This window comes from Oculina patagonica, chromosome 1 (assembly GCF_052425735.1).
Source record: "Oculina patagonica isolate OP01 chromosome 1, crgOcupat, whole genome shotgun sequence".
NCBI lineage: Eukaryota > Metazoa > Cnidaria > Anthozoa > Scleractinia > Oculinidae > Oculina > Oculina patagonica.
In genome coordinates this window covers 44,709,275-44,731,081 of record NC_135758.1, presented here as the reverse complement: position 1 = coordinate 44,731,081, position 21,807 = coordinate 44,709,275, and the positions used below count along the sequence as shown (strand labels likewise).

General features: G+C 38.1%; 2 protein-coding genes across 2 annotated transcripts in view; both read left to right on the top strand.

Moving 5' to 3' along the window:
* The window catches only part of LOC144633100 (uncharacterized), a 57,251-nt gene that overhangs the window by 12,107 nt on the left and 23,337 nt on the right, over positions 1 to 21,807 (top strand). Inside the window, exons 15-19 of the mRNA XM_078491894.1 lie at positions 2,006 to 2,191; positions 3,966 to 4,133; positions 11,915 to 12,052; positions 13,802 to 13,975; positions 14,413 to 14,589. Of these exons, the coding sequence (XP_078348020.1) occupies positions 2,006 to 2,191; positions 3,966 to 4,133; positions 11,915 to 12,052; positions 13,802 to 13,975; positions 14,413 to 14,589 (843 nt within the window). The remainder of the gene's footprint in view (positions 1 to 2,005; positions 2,192 to 3,965; positions 4,134 to 11,914; positions 12,053 to 13,801; positions 13,976 to 14,412; positions 14,590 to 21,807) is intronic.
* LOC144645791 (uncharacterized) lies at positions 15,587 to 20,917 on the top strand. The gene is made up of 2 exons (XM_078505366.1): positions 15,587 to 15,758; positions 20,301 to 20,917. The coding sequence occupies exons 1-2, from the start codon at positions 15,587 to 15,589 to the stop codon at positions 20,915 to 20,917; spliced, it is 789 nt and encodes a 262-aa protein (XP_078361492.1).

Here is a 21,807-nt window from a genome sequence, read left to right as displayed (position 1 = left end):
CTATCAGATAAATCACAAAGTTTGTTAGCATTTTCCTAAGGAAAAAAGTACGCTATTAAAGCGGATAGATCCAGCCATCCTCCGGGCTAATTCGAGTTAATTTGATAGCCCAGAGCCAGTTATATAAGATAAGTTTACTATCTGTTCAGCATGGTGTCAAACGATGTCAAATGACATCATACAACGTAATATTGAATTTGACTATTTTATCATGTTTATAAAAACAAAGCATAAATTAACACAAAGTTTTCAACAAAAAAGCAAATGATGCTAAAAGTTCATTTAATGAGCTAATACTGCAAACTCGACAAACGTTTCACAAGGACGAGAAACTGTTATCTTTTTAAGAATTTGAAGAATATTTTTTATAGTTAAGGCTTTACCAGGCGTTTTTACATTATATTAACAACGACTTATCAATCAACTAAGTACGTTTTTGGTCATATTGGTTGATCGGTAAGATGTTTCTTTGAATTTCTCCAAAAATACACTGGTTACAGACCAGAAACTACGCAGTTAGTTTACACAGATATCCTAGTTGCTAAAACTGTAAAGATCTCTGCAGGGGGCTCTTTTGAATGAACGAACCTCAAATCAGGTTTTGCATATTTTAGCTGGCGAATGTATAATTTTTTAACACTTGCACCACTTAAAACTGCCCTAAGTCGCACAGAATCTTATCTATGAGGTCATTTTCTAATCAAATCATATTTATTTAGCCTTTGTATTATAATCAATATCGATCAAATAAAGCTTATTACACAAGAATTTCCCCAGTTAAGCATTGCTATAATAGCGTCAGTTCGTTCATTGAGCATTCATATTCAACAAAAAGTCAAGTGCCTGTACCTTTTCTCTGACGATCATGTTGCTGTATATTTTTTAATCAAATCAATTAATATTTAGCCTTTGTATTGTAAGCAAAATCGATCAAAATTAAGCTTATTACAGAAGAATTTCCCCAGTTCACCATTGCCATAATCGAGCACTCATATTCAACACAAGTTCCTGTACCTTTTCTCTGACGATCATGTTGCTGTATATAAAAAAGAATCTTATCTGTTGGGTCATTTTTTAATCAAATCAATTCATATTTAGCCTTTGTTTTGTAAGCAAAATCGATCAAAATTAAGCTTATTACACAAGAATTTCCCCAGTTTACCATTGCAATTTCACTATCATTATTACAAGAATGAATCAGTTTTAGCAAATGAGCTAGAAAATAAACCGTATCAAAGTACCGTATAAGGTAAACCCATTCAGTGTTCAGATCGAAACAGACCACTTAAAACATGCATTTTTTTGGATTCTGTCTTCCCTAATCCTGCAGTAGCCTAAGAGAAGAAAACTGATTGAGCGTCATTATTGATTTGACGTTAAATACTCGCCCTCCTCTGATCGCCTTGAACGCGGTCGTGAAGCAAACAGAGCTGGACTTCAACCGAGCATAGAAAATCGAGGATTTAACCAAATCAGAAAAACATGTTTTTTTACGTAAGAGAAAAAAAATTGGGGTTACGTGCACTTTAAAAGGGGGCGTGATTAATACATTAAAGAAAAATAAACAAATGTGTTCCCATCAGTTGCTCATTGGATTTTTTCGGTTTTGGGCTCTGTTGCACCATGTTTCAAACTAATAACAATAATAATAAAAAGAAACAAACAACAAAAACAAGCTGATTTCTTGGTTATTTTCAAAACAACCACCCCAGGACTAAAGAAACTACATCGAGCCTCCTTAAGAAGACGTCATCTTCACATGAACTTGTTTAATCTCATTAAAACATTGAAAGAGTTGGCTAAGAGGAGCTTTGTGGTATAACCTTGATAACTTGCAGTTGTAACTATAGGCAAGGGCTGTCTAGTTAACCGGTAAGATAAAAACATCCCGTGTGCACGGCAGCGGAAGGTAAATCTCACATGAAGTTCATGTTTACTTTAAGCTAAAAAAATGTGAGCCATTTGGACGTAAAAGCTTCACTTACTACCCAAAAAATTCTTTTAGCCCGTTGCAGATTTTCAGGAAGACCCGCGCACGGTTTTTACATTAAAGGAAGTTGGAATAGAGGTGACATGATCAGACACGGTGAAAAAATAACTTACCGCTGCCTCCCGTCTTACACGATGGAGGGAGCTAAAACGCAAGAATGCGACAATGGTCGATGGACCAGTGATGTTCCAATGTGCAGAGGTATATTAGTAAGATGTAATTAATGTCTGCTAATGTAAACCTTGGATTGAATAAATTGTAATATTTTGCATTCAATAGAATACATGAATATATAAACAGAATTACACTGCGAATAAACATGCACAACTGTTCCTTTTAAATCAACAGCTGTAAATCATACAAATAAATAAATCAGTAAAACACAATGGGTATTTGCGTTAGGTCGCCAAACATTTGTTTCCACTTGTGACTCCATGTGTTTTGTTCGATCAAGTTCCCATTAAGCGACAAACACTTTACAAGTCGATCCTTTTTAGATTTTTTTATTATCTCCTGCATTAACGACTTGCTCGGAATAATCCTTTTTACTCGTGAATGTAATGAAACGAGTATGGTTATGGAAAGTGATATGCAAATTTTCACTCGGTCAGTCGGTCGATGGGCTGTTAACTTTAATTTATGAATAATAATTTATCCATTAAATTATGGGCTGTTAACGTTAATTTATGAATAATAATTTATGCTTTAAATTATAAATTAATTTTCCTTGTTTTTTTTTTAACTTTTTGTTTCACCCCTCTGAGGTTTGAAACGGCGACTCCTAACATCAATTATGGTTTTGAAGACCAAACGCCTAACCGCTAGACCACTTCGACTTGCGTGTCATTTGGGCTGAAAATTAGCATATAGATTTCTTTGTAATGTTCTTATCCAGCTGACCGATACCGTAGGCTCAAAGTTTAATGGCTTGTATGTATAAAACCTATTCGAATGGCTCGATTTATAGCTCTTAAGAATTTCACATGACAAATAGAAGAAATAATCTTAGAGAAAATATGAAAATCTTTGAAGCACTAGTGATATTCCGTGTTTTCATGACATTTTTAGATTTTGCAGGCACGAACTGTGGACTGCGACTGCGTTGGGTATTAAAAGGTTGATTTTGTATGAATAAAGTCCAATTTTAGCAGTCTCTGAATGTTTTATAGTTCCAAGCGTATTGTACGATAATCGATAGTCATCATTCGTAAATAATTTATCGTCAAAAAGCTCGCCAAACTGACGAATTTTGTTGCCTTTTAATAATATACTGTATAGTACTTGATTTGCATCTCTAATACATTCATAAAAAAGGAGAAAGAAAAAAAAGACGTCGTATAAAATTGTAAAATAGATTGTAAAAAACGAGTAAAAAATGAATGGATTACCCGCGTCCGCTGTAAACACAAGGAACCAACGTGATCATATCTCCCTTCAAACAACTTCTACTAACATGCCGCTCACAAAAAGACAGAATCATTTCATAGCTCTACACCAATACATTTAGTATTCTCATTCACGAGTGGGCTAACAAAGCACCTTTGATTTTAAGACGAAAACATTTCAAATAATTCAGTGGCATATCCAATGAATGCTTCTTGATTCCCTATCGAATTGACTCAACAACAAAACTCAACCCATATTATCATCATTTTAATATAAAGTATTAATTGCAGTATAATTGCGGTCTTCCTCAGAGGTCGAATGTTTACGTAAATCACACTAGTTAACTACATCAATCAATAAATTTTAGTCACATTAGTGGGCGGTGAGAGCTCTTGCTGCTACGCCATACCATAGGTTGTTATAAAATACAGAAGCAAAGAGTATGCCCCCCCCCCCCCCAAAAAAAAAAAAAAAAAAAAAAAAAAGACCCAATCTTCTTTGAGGTACGGCTAACCAAAAACAAAGAATTGAGGGCAACAAGTACTTTTTGTATACCTATTTACTACTTTCTTTTCCTTTTTAATACTAGCTTCCTGTAGATCTCCTGGTGATATCGCTCACGGAAGAAAGATTGGCACCGATTATAGCCACAACAAAACAGTTAGGTACGAATGCGATGCAGAGTTTGCCCTGGAAGGAAAAAATGGATTGACATGCGACGATGGCAAATGGAATTATAATCCTCCAAGATGCAGAGGTAAAGAAGTTACTTTCTCTCACATATAGCCTCTTAAGTTACGCAAAGCTTAGGCTTATGCTTTCTCCTGCAACATAGCTACGCTGCATTTGCGCACGTAGCCAAAAAACTACAACAAAACATTCAATGAGAAGCATAATGGTCAGACAACGTTCAGCTTTATCGAAACAGCAGACGTTGGGTTATTTTGTTTGATTATTTTTGCATGTTTTCTTTTGTTTTAAGCTCTAAGTATGTGTGGCGGAAATCTGACAACTGACACTGGTGAGATCAAAAGTCCGGGTTTTCCTTCTCACTACCCCTTTGGAGTCAACTGTGAATGGAAGATTGTCGTTGGTGATGGTCCTGGAATTACACTGACATTTCTTGAGTTTGAGGTATGAGGGAGATACATGACTACTAGTAGGACTCTCTCAGCGGTGACATGGAATTATTGGAATTATTGGAGACATGTTTTATCTACACAAATACGAAGGCCATCATTTTTGTGGGAATTTTTTTTAACTGTATTTATGGGCATTTATCATACTCTCAGATTAAATCTATATCTAAAGTACTGTTCTTCAAATCACTTGAAAGGAATAAAGCAGTCATGAAAACAGTAACAATCGCTATTTTGCCACTGTTTTATTTAGAAATAAAATTGTTATCAATTAAAATATGTCATTATTCGACCAGGGTGCAAGCACTTTATTGTGACAGTGAAAATAGAAATTGCACAGATAGAGTGTCCGTAAAGCGGGATTGACGATCTATGAGAGTTTGTCACTCGGCTCCCATCGTAACAGTCAATTTGTTTGTATTCACAGCGCGCGCGAGTAATCTTGATTTTCAGAGTTTGATTAAATAAAATAAGTTTTTCAAGCTTTTCTGTTTTGTATTCGCTTAACACTTCAGAGAACTTCACTGACATACACTGTATGAAATGCTTTTTGTTTTTGTGAGAAAATGACGGTTGAAAGTCGGAATTAACTCAGGTCAATCAGCAAAACAATATCAGCTTACGACTAAAAAAAATAACGGCCAAAGAAAATCGGCTCACGGCAAGAAAAATTCGGAAAAAAATTCTGTCTCGCTAGCTTTACTCACGTTTCATTCAACTCACAAGTAAACACTGCACAGGGCGGGTGGGTGGACGTCAGAACCAAAATTTCTCAGCTCGATAGAGTTTACCAAGCTTTCTTAGGTATGGATCTTGCTATATTACAAAAGTGTTTTTATTGTTTATGTTTTGTTGAGTTTGAGATAAGTGGACTCATAAACTGGAAGAAAAGTTCAAAATTCATGCTCATACAAGATTTGCTTAATCGTGTTTTCAGCGTGCCATCCGGCCCCTGACAAAGGTTGCGTAGCTATGTAACCAAACCTTAATATGAAATATTTTCGCGTAGTAGCTCGTAGCGCTGCTCATTGTTTTCATTCCATGAAACAAAGGCAGTAATAAATAGTAATAATTATATGTCCTGATTTAGAAAAGATGACTTGGGAACTTCCAGATACTAGCAACTTCTTAGCCTCCCACTGCCCTCCCCCCTTTGGGTCTGAGAGAGTCCAGGGGCATTGCTAGAAAGCCTTCCTATCCCCGGTCACAGGTAACCTATCAGAGGCCTCAAGGCTGCTGGGCTTGGCTGCCAAAAAAAAAAACAAAGCTGAAACCAGTCCTGGCCACATTTGAAAGCAAAGTCTTTGCTAAAACCATAAAAAAGCTGACTTTACCAAGCCCTCCAGCCAGCCTGCAATTCAACAGCTGATCCAGAGCTCCCTAGTGTTGTTAGGCCATGGCCCGGGCTACGTGCCACAGCGGTCGTTGACGTCCCCACCCCCCTTCAAATTTCTCGGACCGCAATAGCTTGAAGTCAAGACATATATTCACTGTCTAAAACTGATATCCAACCTTTTATCTTCTAATTTCATCAAATAAAAACTAACTTGATGGAGCGTCATTCTGGTGTGACTGTGTTGAGAACTTGTACTATATATCGAATCTTATAACTAACGGCATGTTATAATTTACCTTAAAAAGCAATTAACAACGAAAGAAAATTCAAGGGTACGTGTAAATTTTCCGTATTCCATGTTTCTATAAAAATGATAATTTCACAGTTTATCCGTTTTGGCTCGCACGTATTTCGCAGGGCAGTAGTTGGGACTGAAATTAATTAATAACACCAGTTCCCTCACTGATCAACTCTTGTATTCTTAACACATGCATGCACGACTACGGTTAATCGTTAAAAAAGGCGGTCGATTACTTTAATTTGTTTGCTATCTTTTACTGGACTGGTATTGTTTTTAGGTGGAAGGAAGCCAAAAATGCGACTACGACTATTTGGAGGTTTATAACGGTGAAACAAGAGAATCAGCCAACCAAGTGGCAAAGCTATGTGGAGATGTGTTACCTGATCCCATCATTTCTAGCGGACCACAGGTCTTCCTCAGGTTTTATTCAGATTTGACATTTGCGTTCAAAGGCTTCAAACTGCAGTTCAAAAAAACAGGTATGGCATGATTCGCTCAAGGTTTTGGGCGCGATTCATTCGAACAAAATTTGTTTAAAAATCCCGATACAGAGTTGAATGCAACAGAAATTGTCGACAAGTTTGTTGCGGAAGTTTTAGTCAACATCTCAAGGTTACCTTTTTTCTCAGAAGAATTTAGAAATACCGCAAATATTCTGTTTTCTGTGACATTTCCACTTCGTTAGACACTAGACCCTACTTTCTCAGTCCAGCTGCTTGTCAGGCAGGAATTGCGAAAATGAAGGCCTAAATGATGGCGGCGTCAGGGCAAGTTGCATATTTTTCCTTGATATATTTTCATTTTCACATCGGTGTTCGTTTTTCTTTTAGCGCAGGAAAATAAATGCCTACGTTTTCGGCAAACATCTTGGAAAACTGTCATTAATTAAAGATGTGAATATTGTTCATCGTGGTGTAAGATAGAAATGAACGTTTATTCCTTTGTCTCACGATAAAATCGCTTTGAAATGTTGATTGCGACGTTTCGACTGCAATACTGCTAGTCTTCATTGTTGTTCAATCTTCACTGGCTTCCTGTTAATTATCGCATCATCTTTAAAATTCTACTCATCACATACAAGGCTCTAAACGATCTGGCACCTTCATACGTTCGCGATCTTCTTACTCCATACACTCCACCTCGTCAGCTTCGTTCATCTTCTAAAGACCTTTCAATTCCACATTTCAATTTAAAAACATATAGCGCAAGATCTTTCTCCGTAGCAGCTCCTACACTCTGGAATACTCTGCCTTCTGACATAACAATAACAGCTCCTCAGTGTCCCTTTTTAAACATAAACTTAAAACTTTCCTTTTTTTAAAAAAAGCATTTTTATAACTTTTTAGCAATTTTTTTTATTAGTCTTAAGGTCGCGGGGGACACCTTAGGCTCATCATTATGCATTTATTTAAAGCGTATGCACGAAGTACAACGACTGACATCGACAACCTTTCGAGATATTTATGACTGGACAAAAATATGGGCGTGCGCGTGATTTGTAAAAAAAAAAACAACAACCCGTTTCTTTGATATTTAAACCAATATAAAACAACACTTAGCGATATACGTTCATATATATTGTAGGAAGTCTTTGAGCTTATTTTCATTTAAATTTGAATATTTCTGCAACTCAGTGTAATCACAAAAATATTCGGCATAAACAATCGTGTCCTTTTTAAAAACGCATTGTTCTCACAATAAAAGCGTGGAATATAATTACCATAATTACAGCTCTCCTTGGCAAAATGATCGTATTTAGGTCGGGACACCTTCGGAAATCTCAAAGTTTGGACTTTTCCGACAATTTTGTGGCAGAGAATACAGCGCGGATACAGAACTTCATGACTTGCCTCTGCAGATAGGTAAACTATGAATACTGCAGTGTGTCATAACAGAAGCAGAATTTTAAAAGAGCGCTTTTAGAAAGAGGTAGAAGACATTAAATTCAAGTTTGCACACTTAAACCGCCATAACTTGCTGGCAAACTTTAAATTAAAAAATCCGCTTCTGTTATGACACTCTAGAGGTATTGACTGATTAGTTTTTGACAAGATCACAGTGTGCTGTTTCCTACTCGTTCCGCAAACTCTGCCACAAAATCATGTTTTTCCCAATTTGGCACTAACGAGGCTATTACATCGCCGTTAAATGCAATCTACCAAATAAAAGATTACATTCACAATCTTTTATCATTTCTTTATGTCTCTGTAAAATTTGAGCTTAATCGCACCCATAACAGCTGAGAAATAAGCGTTTCAAAAGATGCAGGTCAAGCAAAATTTCCCTTCATGAATTTATTCATGCAGTAGGTATCCCCCGCGACCTTAAGATTTTGAGCATATTTGTAACTTTTTTACTATTTTTATATTAAGTGTTTTTAAAATTTTTAACGTTACTTCTATAAAGCGCTTTTGAACTTTTAGGATATTGGCGCTATACAAAATCGCTGAATTTCAATTTCGCTGTCTCTATTGATGTTATTTGAATGGAGTCTTATTTGGATAGCCTCTTTGACCCTGCGTGTGTATCGGCGAGGGTTACGATCGATAAACTTGACTTTATTCCATAAAGGAAGATGCCCCGTTTCGTTTGCGTGCTCCGAAACTGCGGAGGTTTGTGTATGAGCAAGCTGTATGTCTCCGTTGTGTTATTTTAGATATCCTGTCTTGCATCGCTCTTCCTGTTTTCCCTCTTGTATACTTTGCCGCATTCACATGGAATTTTGTAGATAACATTGTCTTGTCTGCCTAGTTCTTAGGCGTCTTTCGGTCGCACTAAGTGAGATCGAAGAGTTGTGTCAGATTTAAAAACGGTGCGAACGCCATGTTTTTGTAGGAAGCGGCGAAGAACCTCTGATACACTTCTAGGTTAAAACCGCAGTAGATTTAATTCCTGCGTGGGTTCGTTGTTGGCTGTTGGTCTTGTTGTGAGTTTTCGTATGAACGAAGAAAGATTTTCTAAACAATCGAACTGATGAAGACTAGCAGTATTGCAGTCGAAACGTCGCGATTAAAGGTCAAATGAACAGAAATTTTATCCAACCAAACGCTAAAACTATCCATTATTGAATAAAATTAAGAAAAAAGATTCCGAGCCTTAAAGAGTGAATAACAGCAGAAAATACGAAGATTTCCGAAGGCTTCACGAAAACGTTTTTGAATGACTGCGCACTGAAATGGAAGGAATGAAACGAGTTTTTGACGTCATAATTGGTGTTTTTGAAGGCGACCGCAGACCGATTCCACAGACCGCACCGACGGCAACGTCAACGACAACGTCTGGTGGAAAATGCATTTATATTTTACTTGAGAATCTCGCAACTTTCCGGACGTATTCTGCTTATTTATTGCTTTAAGAACTAGCTCCCGCTGAATATTCAAAGGGAGCGTTAAACCCAAATAGAAAAACCAAATATTACCCGTCGTGGCTGACGTTGTCCAAAATACGCAGAATTTCGTCATTTTACGTTGTTATTGGACCAAGATTCAAAACGCACGTGCATAGTTAACGCACGTACAGATAATTCTGCTCATTAGCGTTAAATGCTAATGAGAAAAACAATACAGATTCCTGATTTGTTTTCATTCCAGCGTGCATTCTACCTATATCTCACATGATTATGCAAAACGACAGCAAACAAAACTTTAAGCTATTTTTGAGCTTAATTAAATACGCGCGCCTCTGAACAACAGCCAACAATCAATCAACTGAAAAACGGCCGAACAGAACAAATAACTGTCACTAAACACATTTATTTAAATTCTAACGTTCGATCTGCGGAATCGGTCTGCGGTCGTCCTTAAAAACACCAATTATGACGTCACAAGTTTTTGTTTCCGACAATTTTTCCGAGCACTCTACGATTACGAAGGCCTTAAAAAAGCATTTTTTCAAATTGCAATATCTCTGCGATGCAATGTCTGCTAACTTTGAAACTTTGGGATATGTTTATTTAGCTTTTAATTAACACATATTTGCCCTCGAAGCTTCCCTTCTCGGGATAATATTTGTTTTAAGAACATCAAATTTCCGCGGGGCAACTATCAGCCGATAGTTCCTCGACAGAAACACTTAATTAGAGTTCACCACTAAATTTACTTCGATTCCGATTGGTTTAAATTGATCACGTGACGCGATAGTGCCCGCGCGCCGAAGGGCACTATCAGCCCTTATAGTTCACCACTAAATTTTCTCCGATTCTGATTGGTTTAAATTGAACACGTGACGCGATAGTGCCCGTCCGCCGGAGGGCACTATCAGCCCATAGTGCCCTCCCGTGAAAAATGCCCGGATCGATAGTGCCCGCCCGTGACTGTTTTTTGTAAACAGGCCGCCTGCAGACAAAAAAAAACCAACCAAATTCACTGCATTTAGTGGGTTTCTTGTCTGGTTTTGTTTCGTTTGTTAAATTTCGGCTTTCAATTGAGTTTTTTATCCTCAAAAGTAAAAATATTTCACGATGCTTGTTTATGTATGTGCGCGCGGAAGAAAATTTAGTGATGAACAATAAAGACAATAGAGTGTTTCTGTCTCGGAACTATCCGTCTGATAGTTGCCCCTTGGAAATTTGATATTCTTAAAACTAGCATATTTGCCCTCGAAGCTTCGCTTCTCGGGCTAATATTTGTTTTAAGAACATTAAATTTCCGCGGGGCAACTATCAGCCGATAGTTCCTCGACAGAAACACTCTATTGTTAAAATAGTGCGCTCCCGAGCGCACCCGTGCCTTTTTTTGTAAACAAGCGTGCCTGCAGACAAAAAAAAAACAACCAAATACACTGCATTTAGTGGGTTTCTCGTCTGGTCTTGTTTCTTTCGTTAAATTTCGGCTTTCAATTGAGGTTTTTATCCTGAAAAACGAAAAAAATTCACGATGCTTGTTTTTGTATGTGCGCGCGGAAGAAAATTTAGTGGTAAACAATAAGGACAATAGAGTGTTTCTGTCTCGGAACTATTGGTCTGATAGTTGCCCCTTGGAAATTTGATGTTCTTAAAACTAGCATATTAGCCCTCGAAGCTTCGCTTCTCGGGCTAATATTTGTTTTGAGAACATTAAGTTTTCTTCTTCGTGTTAGCATTTTCCTGCTCCTCAGTAAAAGGTTTTATTTTGACTTCAGTGAACTTCATGAATCGATAGCTCGCCATTTCCAACCGGCGTTTGGCAGCTTTGCACAAACAACCGTGCAAAGGCGGGAATGACGTCATCGATATCCTCACTAGTAAGGATATGGAAAATACGCCACTACGTATACAGTCCCGGATACAGTTTCGTGTGGTCTATTTTCAGTAAAACACTCGCGGCTATATAATAAATTTAATAATTACGAATGCAGTGATCCAGTTTTTTAAACGTCAAACTATAATATATTAAAATACACAAACGCAAGAGAAAATGAGAAAATTGAACAATCGATGCTCGTCGGAAATTTTGGAAAGAACCGCTAAAAGAGTCCAATCTGGGTGTGGCTCAAGCTTTTCTTGACCCCTAAAAGATACCAAAAAACTAGGAATAGAATTTATATTTGCATATTTCTTCGTGTGTAACACTAAACGAGACCATTATGACTAAAAATATTGACGTTTTTCCCGGAACACCCTAATCGAGACCAAAGATCCGAAATTTACACCCCTAAGCGAGACGACGAGCAAACCCCGTCACTTTCATATGCGAGTCTCCCCCCCCCCCCCCCTCGGGCTTGTAGCTTATCATAGCTTATTTCCATTACTTACTTTTAGAAATGACGACGTATTTTCTCCTTAGATCCTATAAATGACTGCCGAAGAACGAATATGGAAGCTTTTCGGTACTGTAAGAAATCTTGCCGGTCTGACAGAAATTGCCGGTCAAACGAGAAATGTTTATGTGATGAGGACTGTGGGATGAGTTGCGTTAGAAACAGTAAGTATGTTGTTAATTGTAAAAAGGAATTACCCCTAAAAAGCGGAGTTATTTCATCTTACACTATGAAAAAACTGCTGTTTGAATACACGTATCTGAATCAAACAGCCTTGTACGCGATTTTTTTTGTACCAATCTCCGAAATGAACGCAGACAAATATTTACTAGTTTCATACGAAGGTCGTATATATTCAGTAAAATATTGCACTATCTTTTCCGTCAACTAACATATACCATTTTAGTTATCCAAGCAAAACTGCAATAACTGTTATGACTTTGACGTTAGTGACGTATCTTCGGAGACGGAAACTCTTAATACAGACGATACAGGAAAGCTAATAATAAACATTAGAAAATAGCACAAAGTAAGTACGTGCGCTGATTGGTTAAAAATTGTGTTTCTATAACTCGATGGAGACACTGACAGTTGTCGTAGACACGGCAATCAATATTCACGGCGCTGAAATAAGCAATGCAAAAATAACAACTAAGAATTGTGCTTAATTTTAATGCCACAGCTGACAAGAAACCATGTTAAGACTAAACAGATATTTGCACACTTGAAAACAAGCGAGTAAGATGTTTACAGAGCCCGCTACACATTCAAAAATAGTCTGTGAAAGAAATTATCGAAGCGGCTGTCCTTTCAAAGAAGTATATGAATTGGCGCAACTTCACTCCATTCTAGGCTTTGCAGCTAGCACTTCAGAACTATTCACAGCTCCTCAACAGGACAAGATATTCGTCGAGAATGCCGAGGCAAACTTCTTTTCACAGAAAAATAATGCACTTTCACCTCCAAGGTTCGAGTCGCTCAATCGGCAGCGTTGCTCGTCAAACCATTCGGTTAGGTCGATGAAGCGAAATAAAACCACAATTCTTGACTCCTTCCAGTGCTTGACTTTAGTTAAACCATCGGCTTAGTTATTTCTCATAATTACGTTAACTTTGGGGCCTGTTTTCTATGTTTGTTTGGCACCAAACGGTGAATTTTAACCTTCAGGCAAATGTTGAACAGTTGATTTATTTCTTTTCATCGACTCCTTTACTATGATTGGTTGATTATGTTCATGACGTAAAACCGCGAGGTGAAGAGAATCTACGTTTTGATGTTAAATAAAGCGCTAAATATTACTTTGATGTGCGTTATTTTCTTTGTGCTGTTTTCTAAAAGAAATAGAAAAGATGTTTTCCGTGTTTCTATCGAGTTATAGAAACACTCGTGGAACTTTGGGAGAACTCGAAAAAGCTGTGGAAACACTCGTCTATCGACTCGTGTTCCCACAGCATTTCTCGTTCTCCCAAACTTCCACTCGTGTTTCTATAACTCGATAGAAACATGGAACATGTTTTCTATTTCTTAAATAAAAGTAAATTATGTTGAATACAATGACCATGCTTTTTTGAGGTGAACTGTGACTAAAATTTGTGCACACGAAGGTCGTTTTGGCTTGTCACGCAATCAGATGGAAAGACTTCGTGACAAGCCGAGAATGTCTGTCATATTCGCGTGACTGTGGCACCCGCCAAATTAAATTGTGTTCCAAAACTGATGTGAATAATCAAAAGCGCGTAGCATTTGATATATCTCGAAAACGGACACCCCTAATGAGAAGCCACTTGTCTTTTTTTAACATGTGCATGGGACCTTTTTTTTTTCAAACATGCGCACAGGCATTTTTTATTTATTTATTTATAATTTGATTTCATACAATGCAAGGCTGATCATATTTGATTGGATGTTTACAGGTGTACGGTGTGAAGACCCACCTAAAGCTAAAAATTCTCGTCAAACCGTCAGCAATGGTCGTTCGTTTAACAGCGTTGTGACGTACACATGTAACAGTCCATACAAACTGCGTGGCTCAGCCAAACGAACGTGCAGAGCAATAGGAAAATGGGACGGAAAGAAGGCAAGATGCAGTGAGTATTGCTGAAAGTTAAGCCGGATACTTGATGGGCGGGGCATTTGGGTGGGGGATGGGGTGTGCTGAACTCCGTACTAACATATAGACAATCCGCAAATGCCGCAATACTGCGAAGAACTTCGACAATACCGTAACAAGCACGCATAACTGGCGTTTTTGTTGTCGCAAATGCAAAAAACTAGGCAACAACGAGTGTAGGGACCGTGGAAACAATGACACGGCTTTAACCTGACTGTAAAAGACGTTAATCAAATTGTAGATTAACTAGAACCACATACAATCATTTACTATCACGTAATATATCAGTCGTGTGAGAGAATAAGCATATTTCAGAGTGTTTTGGGGACGACCAAAAACCCGAGGACTGCGAGTAAGGTAAAGCGAAATTTATTATTAAGGCTGTGTTTACTTTCTTGTTTCATTCGTTTTAAGAAATCATGTGCAAGGACCCGGGAGAAATCACTTATGGAAACAGACGAGTAGACGGCATGCAAGCCGGGAAGTATATTAAGTATTGGTGCATTGGTGATGTTTACAAGCTAGTGGGATCAGCTATACTTAAATGCTTGGACACAGGAGAATGGGATAACCCCACACCAAAATGTGAACGTAAGTAAAAATAAATGGATGTTTATCCATGGGAATATTTCCATTTCCTGCCCGAAAAGGCTAAAGTAAACTTTTATATAGCCCTCCCGTGAAAAATGCCCGGATCGATAGTGCCCGCCCGTGACTTTTTTTTTGTAAACAAGCTGCCTGCAGACAAAAAAAAAACGAACCAAATTCACTGCATTTAGTGGGTTTTTCGTCTGGTTTTGTTTCGTTTGTTAAATTTTGGCTTTCAATTGGGTTTTTTATCCTCAAAAGTAAAAATAATTCACGATGCTCGTTTTTGTGTGGGCACACGGAAGAAAATTTAGTGGTGAACAATAAAGACAATAAAGTGTTTTGGTCTCGGAACTATCTGTCTGATAGTTGCCCCTTGGAAATTAAATTAATTTCCGCAGGGCAACTATTAACCGATAGTTCGCCCACAGAAACACTATATTGTTTAAATATTAGATGCTACCTTAAATCATCTAATCAGATCACATGCTTTACTTAGGTTGCTACAAAAAGTTATGCTACGTCTACTCCAGATAACCTTCCTAGATCACCTTGCAACTGTATATTATTTCTACCCGTATTTCTTTGCTACACTGTTGAAACTTAATATTTTGACCCTTTCTCCACACCTCTAGTCTATGCCAACAAAATCCTAAGTAATGCGCTACCACGACTGAGCAATACAATAATGCACAAAGCTCAATGAAGCTCAGCACTAGACACATGTACGCAGTGCGGACCTATTTTTAGGGATTTTCCGAGTTTAAAACTGACGTAATTATCATAATGATCATAATGGTGTGCCTCACCAAGCTAAGAAAATTAACAATTGGCCAGAAGAACTAGTGAAACTAGCTAAACGTCGGATTTTAGGGACAGTTTTAAATTCGCAAAAAGCAGTACTGATTTGAAATGAATAATGCTCATATAATGATGGGAAACAAGTGACAGCATGCATATAGTATATGGTGTAGAATAAGAGCCATCAATCGACATCAAAATGTTGTCAGGACTCTTCAATGATGCACAAGACCGAAAACCAGTCCTGGTTGCAGTTGAAGGGAATAGCCACATTCGTATATATGCATGTGAATGGTGCGCTCACCATTTCTTTCAGCTTAGAAGTCAGAGTGACCTGACTGGTGAATTACAACAGAAAATCGACAACTCAGGTTAGATTTAGGAAACTACTGCAACCTTTTCTTCCAGACGACTTCTTACCTTAAACGGAATTAACCTTCAACCATTGTCATGCTGCGTACCCAACGGCTACGGCGTAGTTTCTCTGCTAGAACTGTTCAACTTGATGAGCACGTTACAATGAAGATGAAGGTATTCAACATGACACGAGCATGGGACAAAGAAAACTTCTGAGTCCCCGAAGGGAATCGAACCCATGGCCTCCCAGATACTTGTTGGGCACTCTATCCAACTGAGCTACGAGAGACTCATTGTGAGCTGGGCCATTTTACTAGGTTGACACGCGTCCTGCATACTGCTAGGATCAGCAATGTCGAATTAATCAAGTTATTTGTAGTAAATAATAAAGATGGTAAGATTTAAGCTCGGTAATAAATAATGAAGATGAAGCATTCAACATGGCACGAGCATGGGACATATCGTGTTTTTTTTATTTGTCCCATGCTCGTGTCATGTTGAATACTTGATACAATAATTGCTGATCCTAGCAGTATGCAGGACGCGTGTCACTTATCAACCTAGTAAAATGGCCCAGCTCACAACTAGTCTCTCGTAGCTCAGTTGGTTAGAGCGCCCAACCAGTATCTGGGAGGCCATGGGTTCGATTCCCGTCGGGGACTCAGAATTTTTCTTTGTCCCATGCTCGTGTCGTGTCAACACGAGAATAATAGATCTTCAGGCCGGTCACGGTTTTGACCGCCATCTGGAAGGATATGCAACGCCGTCACAAATTACAGTGTCTTATGGGAATCCGATGGTAAATTTTATAAATGCCAGACAACTTTATGAAACGTGGAGCCTAGCTTTTAGGCAAAAAAATTATCAAACAAACTTGAATGATGTAGCTAAGATATAAAGCGTTCAGTTACGTTTTTAATTTTCCATTAATTTCTACGTATAAATCGCACCGGCTTGTTGCGTGGGTTGAGCGGGATGGTCTAACTACTATTGTTAGATCATCATTATATTATAATCATCACTCGAATCAAAATGAGACACCTTCAGTGGAGGGGGAAAGGTGAAAAACATGAAAAATAAAAAGGGGGGGGGGGGGAGGGGGAGCGAGTGGAACGACTCGATTTATCCTTCCTTCTTTCCCAGTGTCCCCCGAGCGCTTTTGTTTTTCACTCCTTAGTTCGCGCTAACTTTTCACCTCTCCCCATTTCCTATCCCTTGCAAAAAAATAAAGAAGAGGCCTCTGTGGAGAACAAAGTAAAAGTTCATGCATGTTTCAGGCAGACACTGCCGTTTACGTACACTCCTCTTGCTCAAGCAATCAGCCACGGGTTTTTTCAGTCATTTTCCAATTACTTTCAAATTGTAGTCGGTCTAAAAATAATAGTTTTCTCACATTAAGAAAATGGCAACAGAGTAATTCTGCAAGTTATAAAAACCTGAGAAAAAACACAGATGTTTTTTTTTAATGACTGATTATGAGGAAAAACTTAAAAAATTCCCATTTCTTTCAAGGGTTATTGACTGTACCTTTATACCCTATAGAAGTGTAATCTGCAGTAAAGAGAATATTTTAATGGCTATGCAAATTAGGTCAGGGTGTGTTTCAAAATGGGTCATTAAAGAACTAAAAACTTACACGGCCCAAATTTTTCTCAACTGAATTTTGTTCTATATGCATTGGGATAACTCCTGATATAAGTGTACTTTTTTTGGTAGTTAGGCAGTTAAAAAATATGAACATCTAAATTTTGGCAATTTTGGGTAGTGGTTTTCTAATAAAAAAAATGGCCAAATTTCGTGCCATGCCTCACACTGTTAGAACCCTCTGTGCCAAATCGGCATACGTGAAATGAAAGAGCATTTATAGTAGAATCACAGCCTACAAGTATTTATTCAAAAGGTTTGTGTGTTTTATTTTATACAAGTGCAAACTTACTCCTTCAAAAACAGGATTTTTCATGATTTAAAGGCTCAATATGGGACCACCCCTGGAACTTTGAAAGTAAAAGTCAGAAAACCAAACCCAAATGGCTTTTGGAATATCTCATCAAGGCCAACTACTGCAGTAAGTTTCAGGGAAATCGGTTGACCACGACTTCCAAGGTCTGGAACACTTTCTCTGACAAAAACACTTGACATCTCAAAGCGATTCTATCATGAGACAAACGAATAAACGTTCATTCCTATCTTGGAAAACCTGGCTCAAAATAGTAATAAACGGGTAAATTTAGTTTTTTTTTATGATCTGCTGTAACAGAACTTAATAAAATTATCTTTTTAACAAACAAGTGCCTTGTTCAGCCAATTGGAAAATACAGTTCCATTCGATGTTAGATAACTTTGAAAACTCAAACTGGACTTTTTGTTCGATTGGATCACGCCCAGTGTATTTCAGCAATGCGAACTGGAGTGAGTTCGGTTCATAATTCGCTTGGTGGTTTTTAGTTAAACCTGCGGCCTGGGTCGAGCCCTATTTTTTTCACTTGAGATCTATTGAGAAGTGGAATGCGTGTTGGGGAGAGTAGGGCCAGAGTAGGTGGAAGACCTGAGGGGAAGGAAAGAATAAAAAACAGCCCTGACCAGTAGGGTAGTGTTTAACAGACGTACATACGTTTTTCACACGGAGAGCTTCAACACTCCTCTGCATGTGTATAAGTAATTTTAAGGAAAGATAATGAAAATTTCATTTTTTTAGTTTCTGATCGGCTTTTGTGGGTGTAGTAATTAACTCCTGAACCTCCGAGTTTTATCGTATGCCCGTACGGACGCCTCGCTCTAGCAGGCCGGAAAAAAGCCGTACGGCCTCCAAGCGTACGGCCCCGCAACTGCCGCGAATTGGAACCAGTTGATTCCACAGCTTTGAATTCAGATGAGCGATAGGTAAGATTTTTCTAAAAAGCAAAGAATGTCCAACATAATTATTAAAACTTTACTATCTAAATAAATCAATATAGTTTGCAGGCGCAAAAATTAAAACAAAACGTGTTTAAACTCGGCAAATGATGAAGAAATATTCCTGACAACAACAATAAAATCGAAATAGCAGCCGCCAAAAACAACATAATCGGACAAAGACGTATCCTGGTTTGTAGTCATGATAAACATTGAAGAAAAAATGTAAATGCAAAGTAAACTCAAATTTCTTAACTCTGCTGCGTAATTTTTAAATCACAACAAACAAAATGCGAGTACATGTTTACGACTAAAATGTGACCTCTCACGCGAAAACGTTCCTTACGGAATCCGTGTGTTCGGAGAAACGCGCGGCAAGCGAACGGATGAGAAACGGCTCGATGAGCCGTTCTACACGGATACCGAGAACGGCTACACGGATGTAAATTTTTGTTACACGGATGAAGTCGAACGGCTACACGGATGTAAATTTTTGTTACACGGATGAAGTTAAACGGCTACACGGATGTAATTTTTTTTCGCACGGATGAAGTCGAACGGCTACACGGATGTAAATTTTTGTTACACGGATGAAGTTAAACGGCTACACGGATGTAATTTTTTTTCGCACGGATGAAGTCGAACGGCTACACGGATGTAAATTTTTGTTACACGGATGAAGTTAAACGGCTACACGGATGTAATTTTTTTTCGCACGGATGAAGTCGAACGGCTGCACGGATGTAAATTTTCTTCACACGGATGAAGTCGAACGGCTACACGGATGTAAATTTTCTTCACACGGATGATGTCGAACGGCCGCGCGGATGAAAAAAGTTTAAACGGCTTCATTCATAACAAAATAGCAAAACTCCTCTTTCGAACTGCTCCGAATAATATTATCGCAAAACAGTCGTAATACAATAACACTGATTACATAAAATCGAATTGTTCTTCTAATCTGCATTTTGAATCAAAACTTTGAATTAAACTTAAACTGTATCGAATATCTCAGTCTTTTGAGAGGACTTGATTGTACTGGCGAACATCCAGGCTTTCTCGGCGGCTGCAGGTCCTGAAGTGATCGGGGAAAAAAGGAAACGAAATCCAACTTTTAGTTTCCTTTATCACTCACAAACTATGTGCAAAGAAATGTTTCTCAATTTCTATGGCATTAGCAAGTCCCGGTTTCAGAGGCTTCTGGAGCATTACCAACATCATGGCTTATTTCCGCGGGTTCACGGCAACAGTAAAAAGTCAAAGCATTCAAGCAGATTTTTTTCTCAAAGTTTTTTTTTTCTTGCTTCTACGCGCGTTACAAAATCTAGTAAAAGAAGGCCGCAATTGTTTAACTGTCCCGCGCTGCGAAATCATTTCAAAGTCAAAGCATTCAAGCAGAATTCTTTCTCTAAGTTTTGCGCTTTTATGCTTCTATGCGCGTCACAAAATTTAGTAAAAGAAGGCCGCCATTGTTTAACTGTCCCGCGCTGCGAAATCATTTCAAAGTCAAAGCATTCAAGCAGAATTTTTTCCTCAAAGTTTTTCGTTTTTATCCTTTTACGCACGTCACAAAATTTAGTAAAAGAAGGCCGCCATTGTTTAACTGTCCCGCGCTGCGAAATCATTTCAAAGTCAAAGCATTCAAGCAGAATTTTTTCTCAAAGTTTTTCGTTTTTATCCTTTTACGTCTCTATCTATTTTTGATTGTAAATTAGATAGTGTTAGTACGTTTAAATATTTAGGGATTAAGCTGGCCTCAGACTTCACATGGTCTGATCATGTAGAGTATATAATTTCTAAAGTAAATCAGCGACTTGGTCTTTTACGTAGGATCAAACATTTGCTACCTTTCACCGCTCGCCTACTTTTCTACAACAGCCTTGTTTTACCAATTTTTGATTATGCTGATCTTGTGTGGGGCGACAAGAACAATGTGGAGCTTATGAATGACCTACAGGTTTTACAAAACAAAGCCGCGAAAATCATCCTGGACAGACCACTTTATTCGTCAGCTTCTGATGCCCTCGTAGCTTTAAAATGGCTTAACCTAGAACAACGTAGATTTTATCATCGCTGTATATATGTTTATAAGTGTATAAATGGACTTATGGATCACTCTATGGAGTTACTAGCTAACAGGGACATTCATAGCTATAACACAAGGAATAAAGACATGCTTAGGCTACCTTATACACCCCTCTGTAACAGACCTGGTGAAACCCGACCTGGTGGGTTATTTTGCCCTCCCTGGTGGAAATTTGACCTCCCTGTTCCGTGGTGAATATCTGAAAAATCCCTGGTCAATTTTATTTCTCCCTGGTGAAGAATTTTGTTTACCTGGTCAGGAAAAATCAACCAAAATCTTTCTGCTGGCTTTAATAAACAGAAGAAAACGACGCGCGGCAAAAAGATAATTTAATAATTGACTATAACTTGATGTAAATATAGCAAAAGGTAATTGTTAACTTTTTTCTATTGTTTTTGTTGCTTGTTCCGTTGTCAAGCACATCACTGAAGAGACAAAACAGATCTGTTTCCTTTTCTGTATGTAATACGAGCTTGTGAATGATTCAGAGCGATTTGAACAGCGCGCGCGGCCCAAAACAAATGTGTGGAAGTATTTTTGACCCGGCTTTCTATAGCCTGCGAGAGCAGACGCTCTACAGCGTTTTATCGAATAACTACGCAGAGGATAATCAGCTTGACCGAAATAATTCTTGGTGAGTATTAAACGGCCTTTTTTCGTCGATTTAGTAGCCTTGAGCAGTTTGAGAGGCGTTTGATGTAAAAAATATCGTGTTAAACTTTGCAGCCCGCCAGCTCAATGTGATGTAAAAAATACGCAAGTTATTCAAGTACATTCAAGATCATTCAAGTGGCGTATGACGGTAAATTTTAATTAAGCTGCCTCAAATTGTAAGTACTGTCTAAATATTACTTTGTGTAGCTTTCGCCTGCATGAAACTATTGATGCCGATGACTGCAGTCATTAAAACGTATTTGTAATTGCTCGCTTAATCCGAAAAAAAGAGACAATTTATTCGACCTGTAAAAGATATAAGCAAACGGTTTTCTATTTTGACGTCTTTATGCTATAACCTACGGAAAATGGATCAACGAATAAGGGCCGGCATTTTTAACATTTTGCAATTTTAATGGTAAACGGACCGT

Excerpts from the sequence above, each read along its gene's own strand:
- LOC144645791 (XM_078505366.1), top strand. The coding sequence starts at position 15,587 with ATGTTGTCAGGACTCTTCAATGATGCACAAGACCGAAAACCAGTCCTG. Across the intron at positions 15,759-20,300 it reads ACAGAAAATCGACAACTCAG|TTTTTCGTTTTTATCCTTTT; the intron begins GTTAGATTTAGG and ends TTTTTCTCAAAG.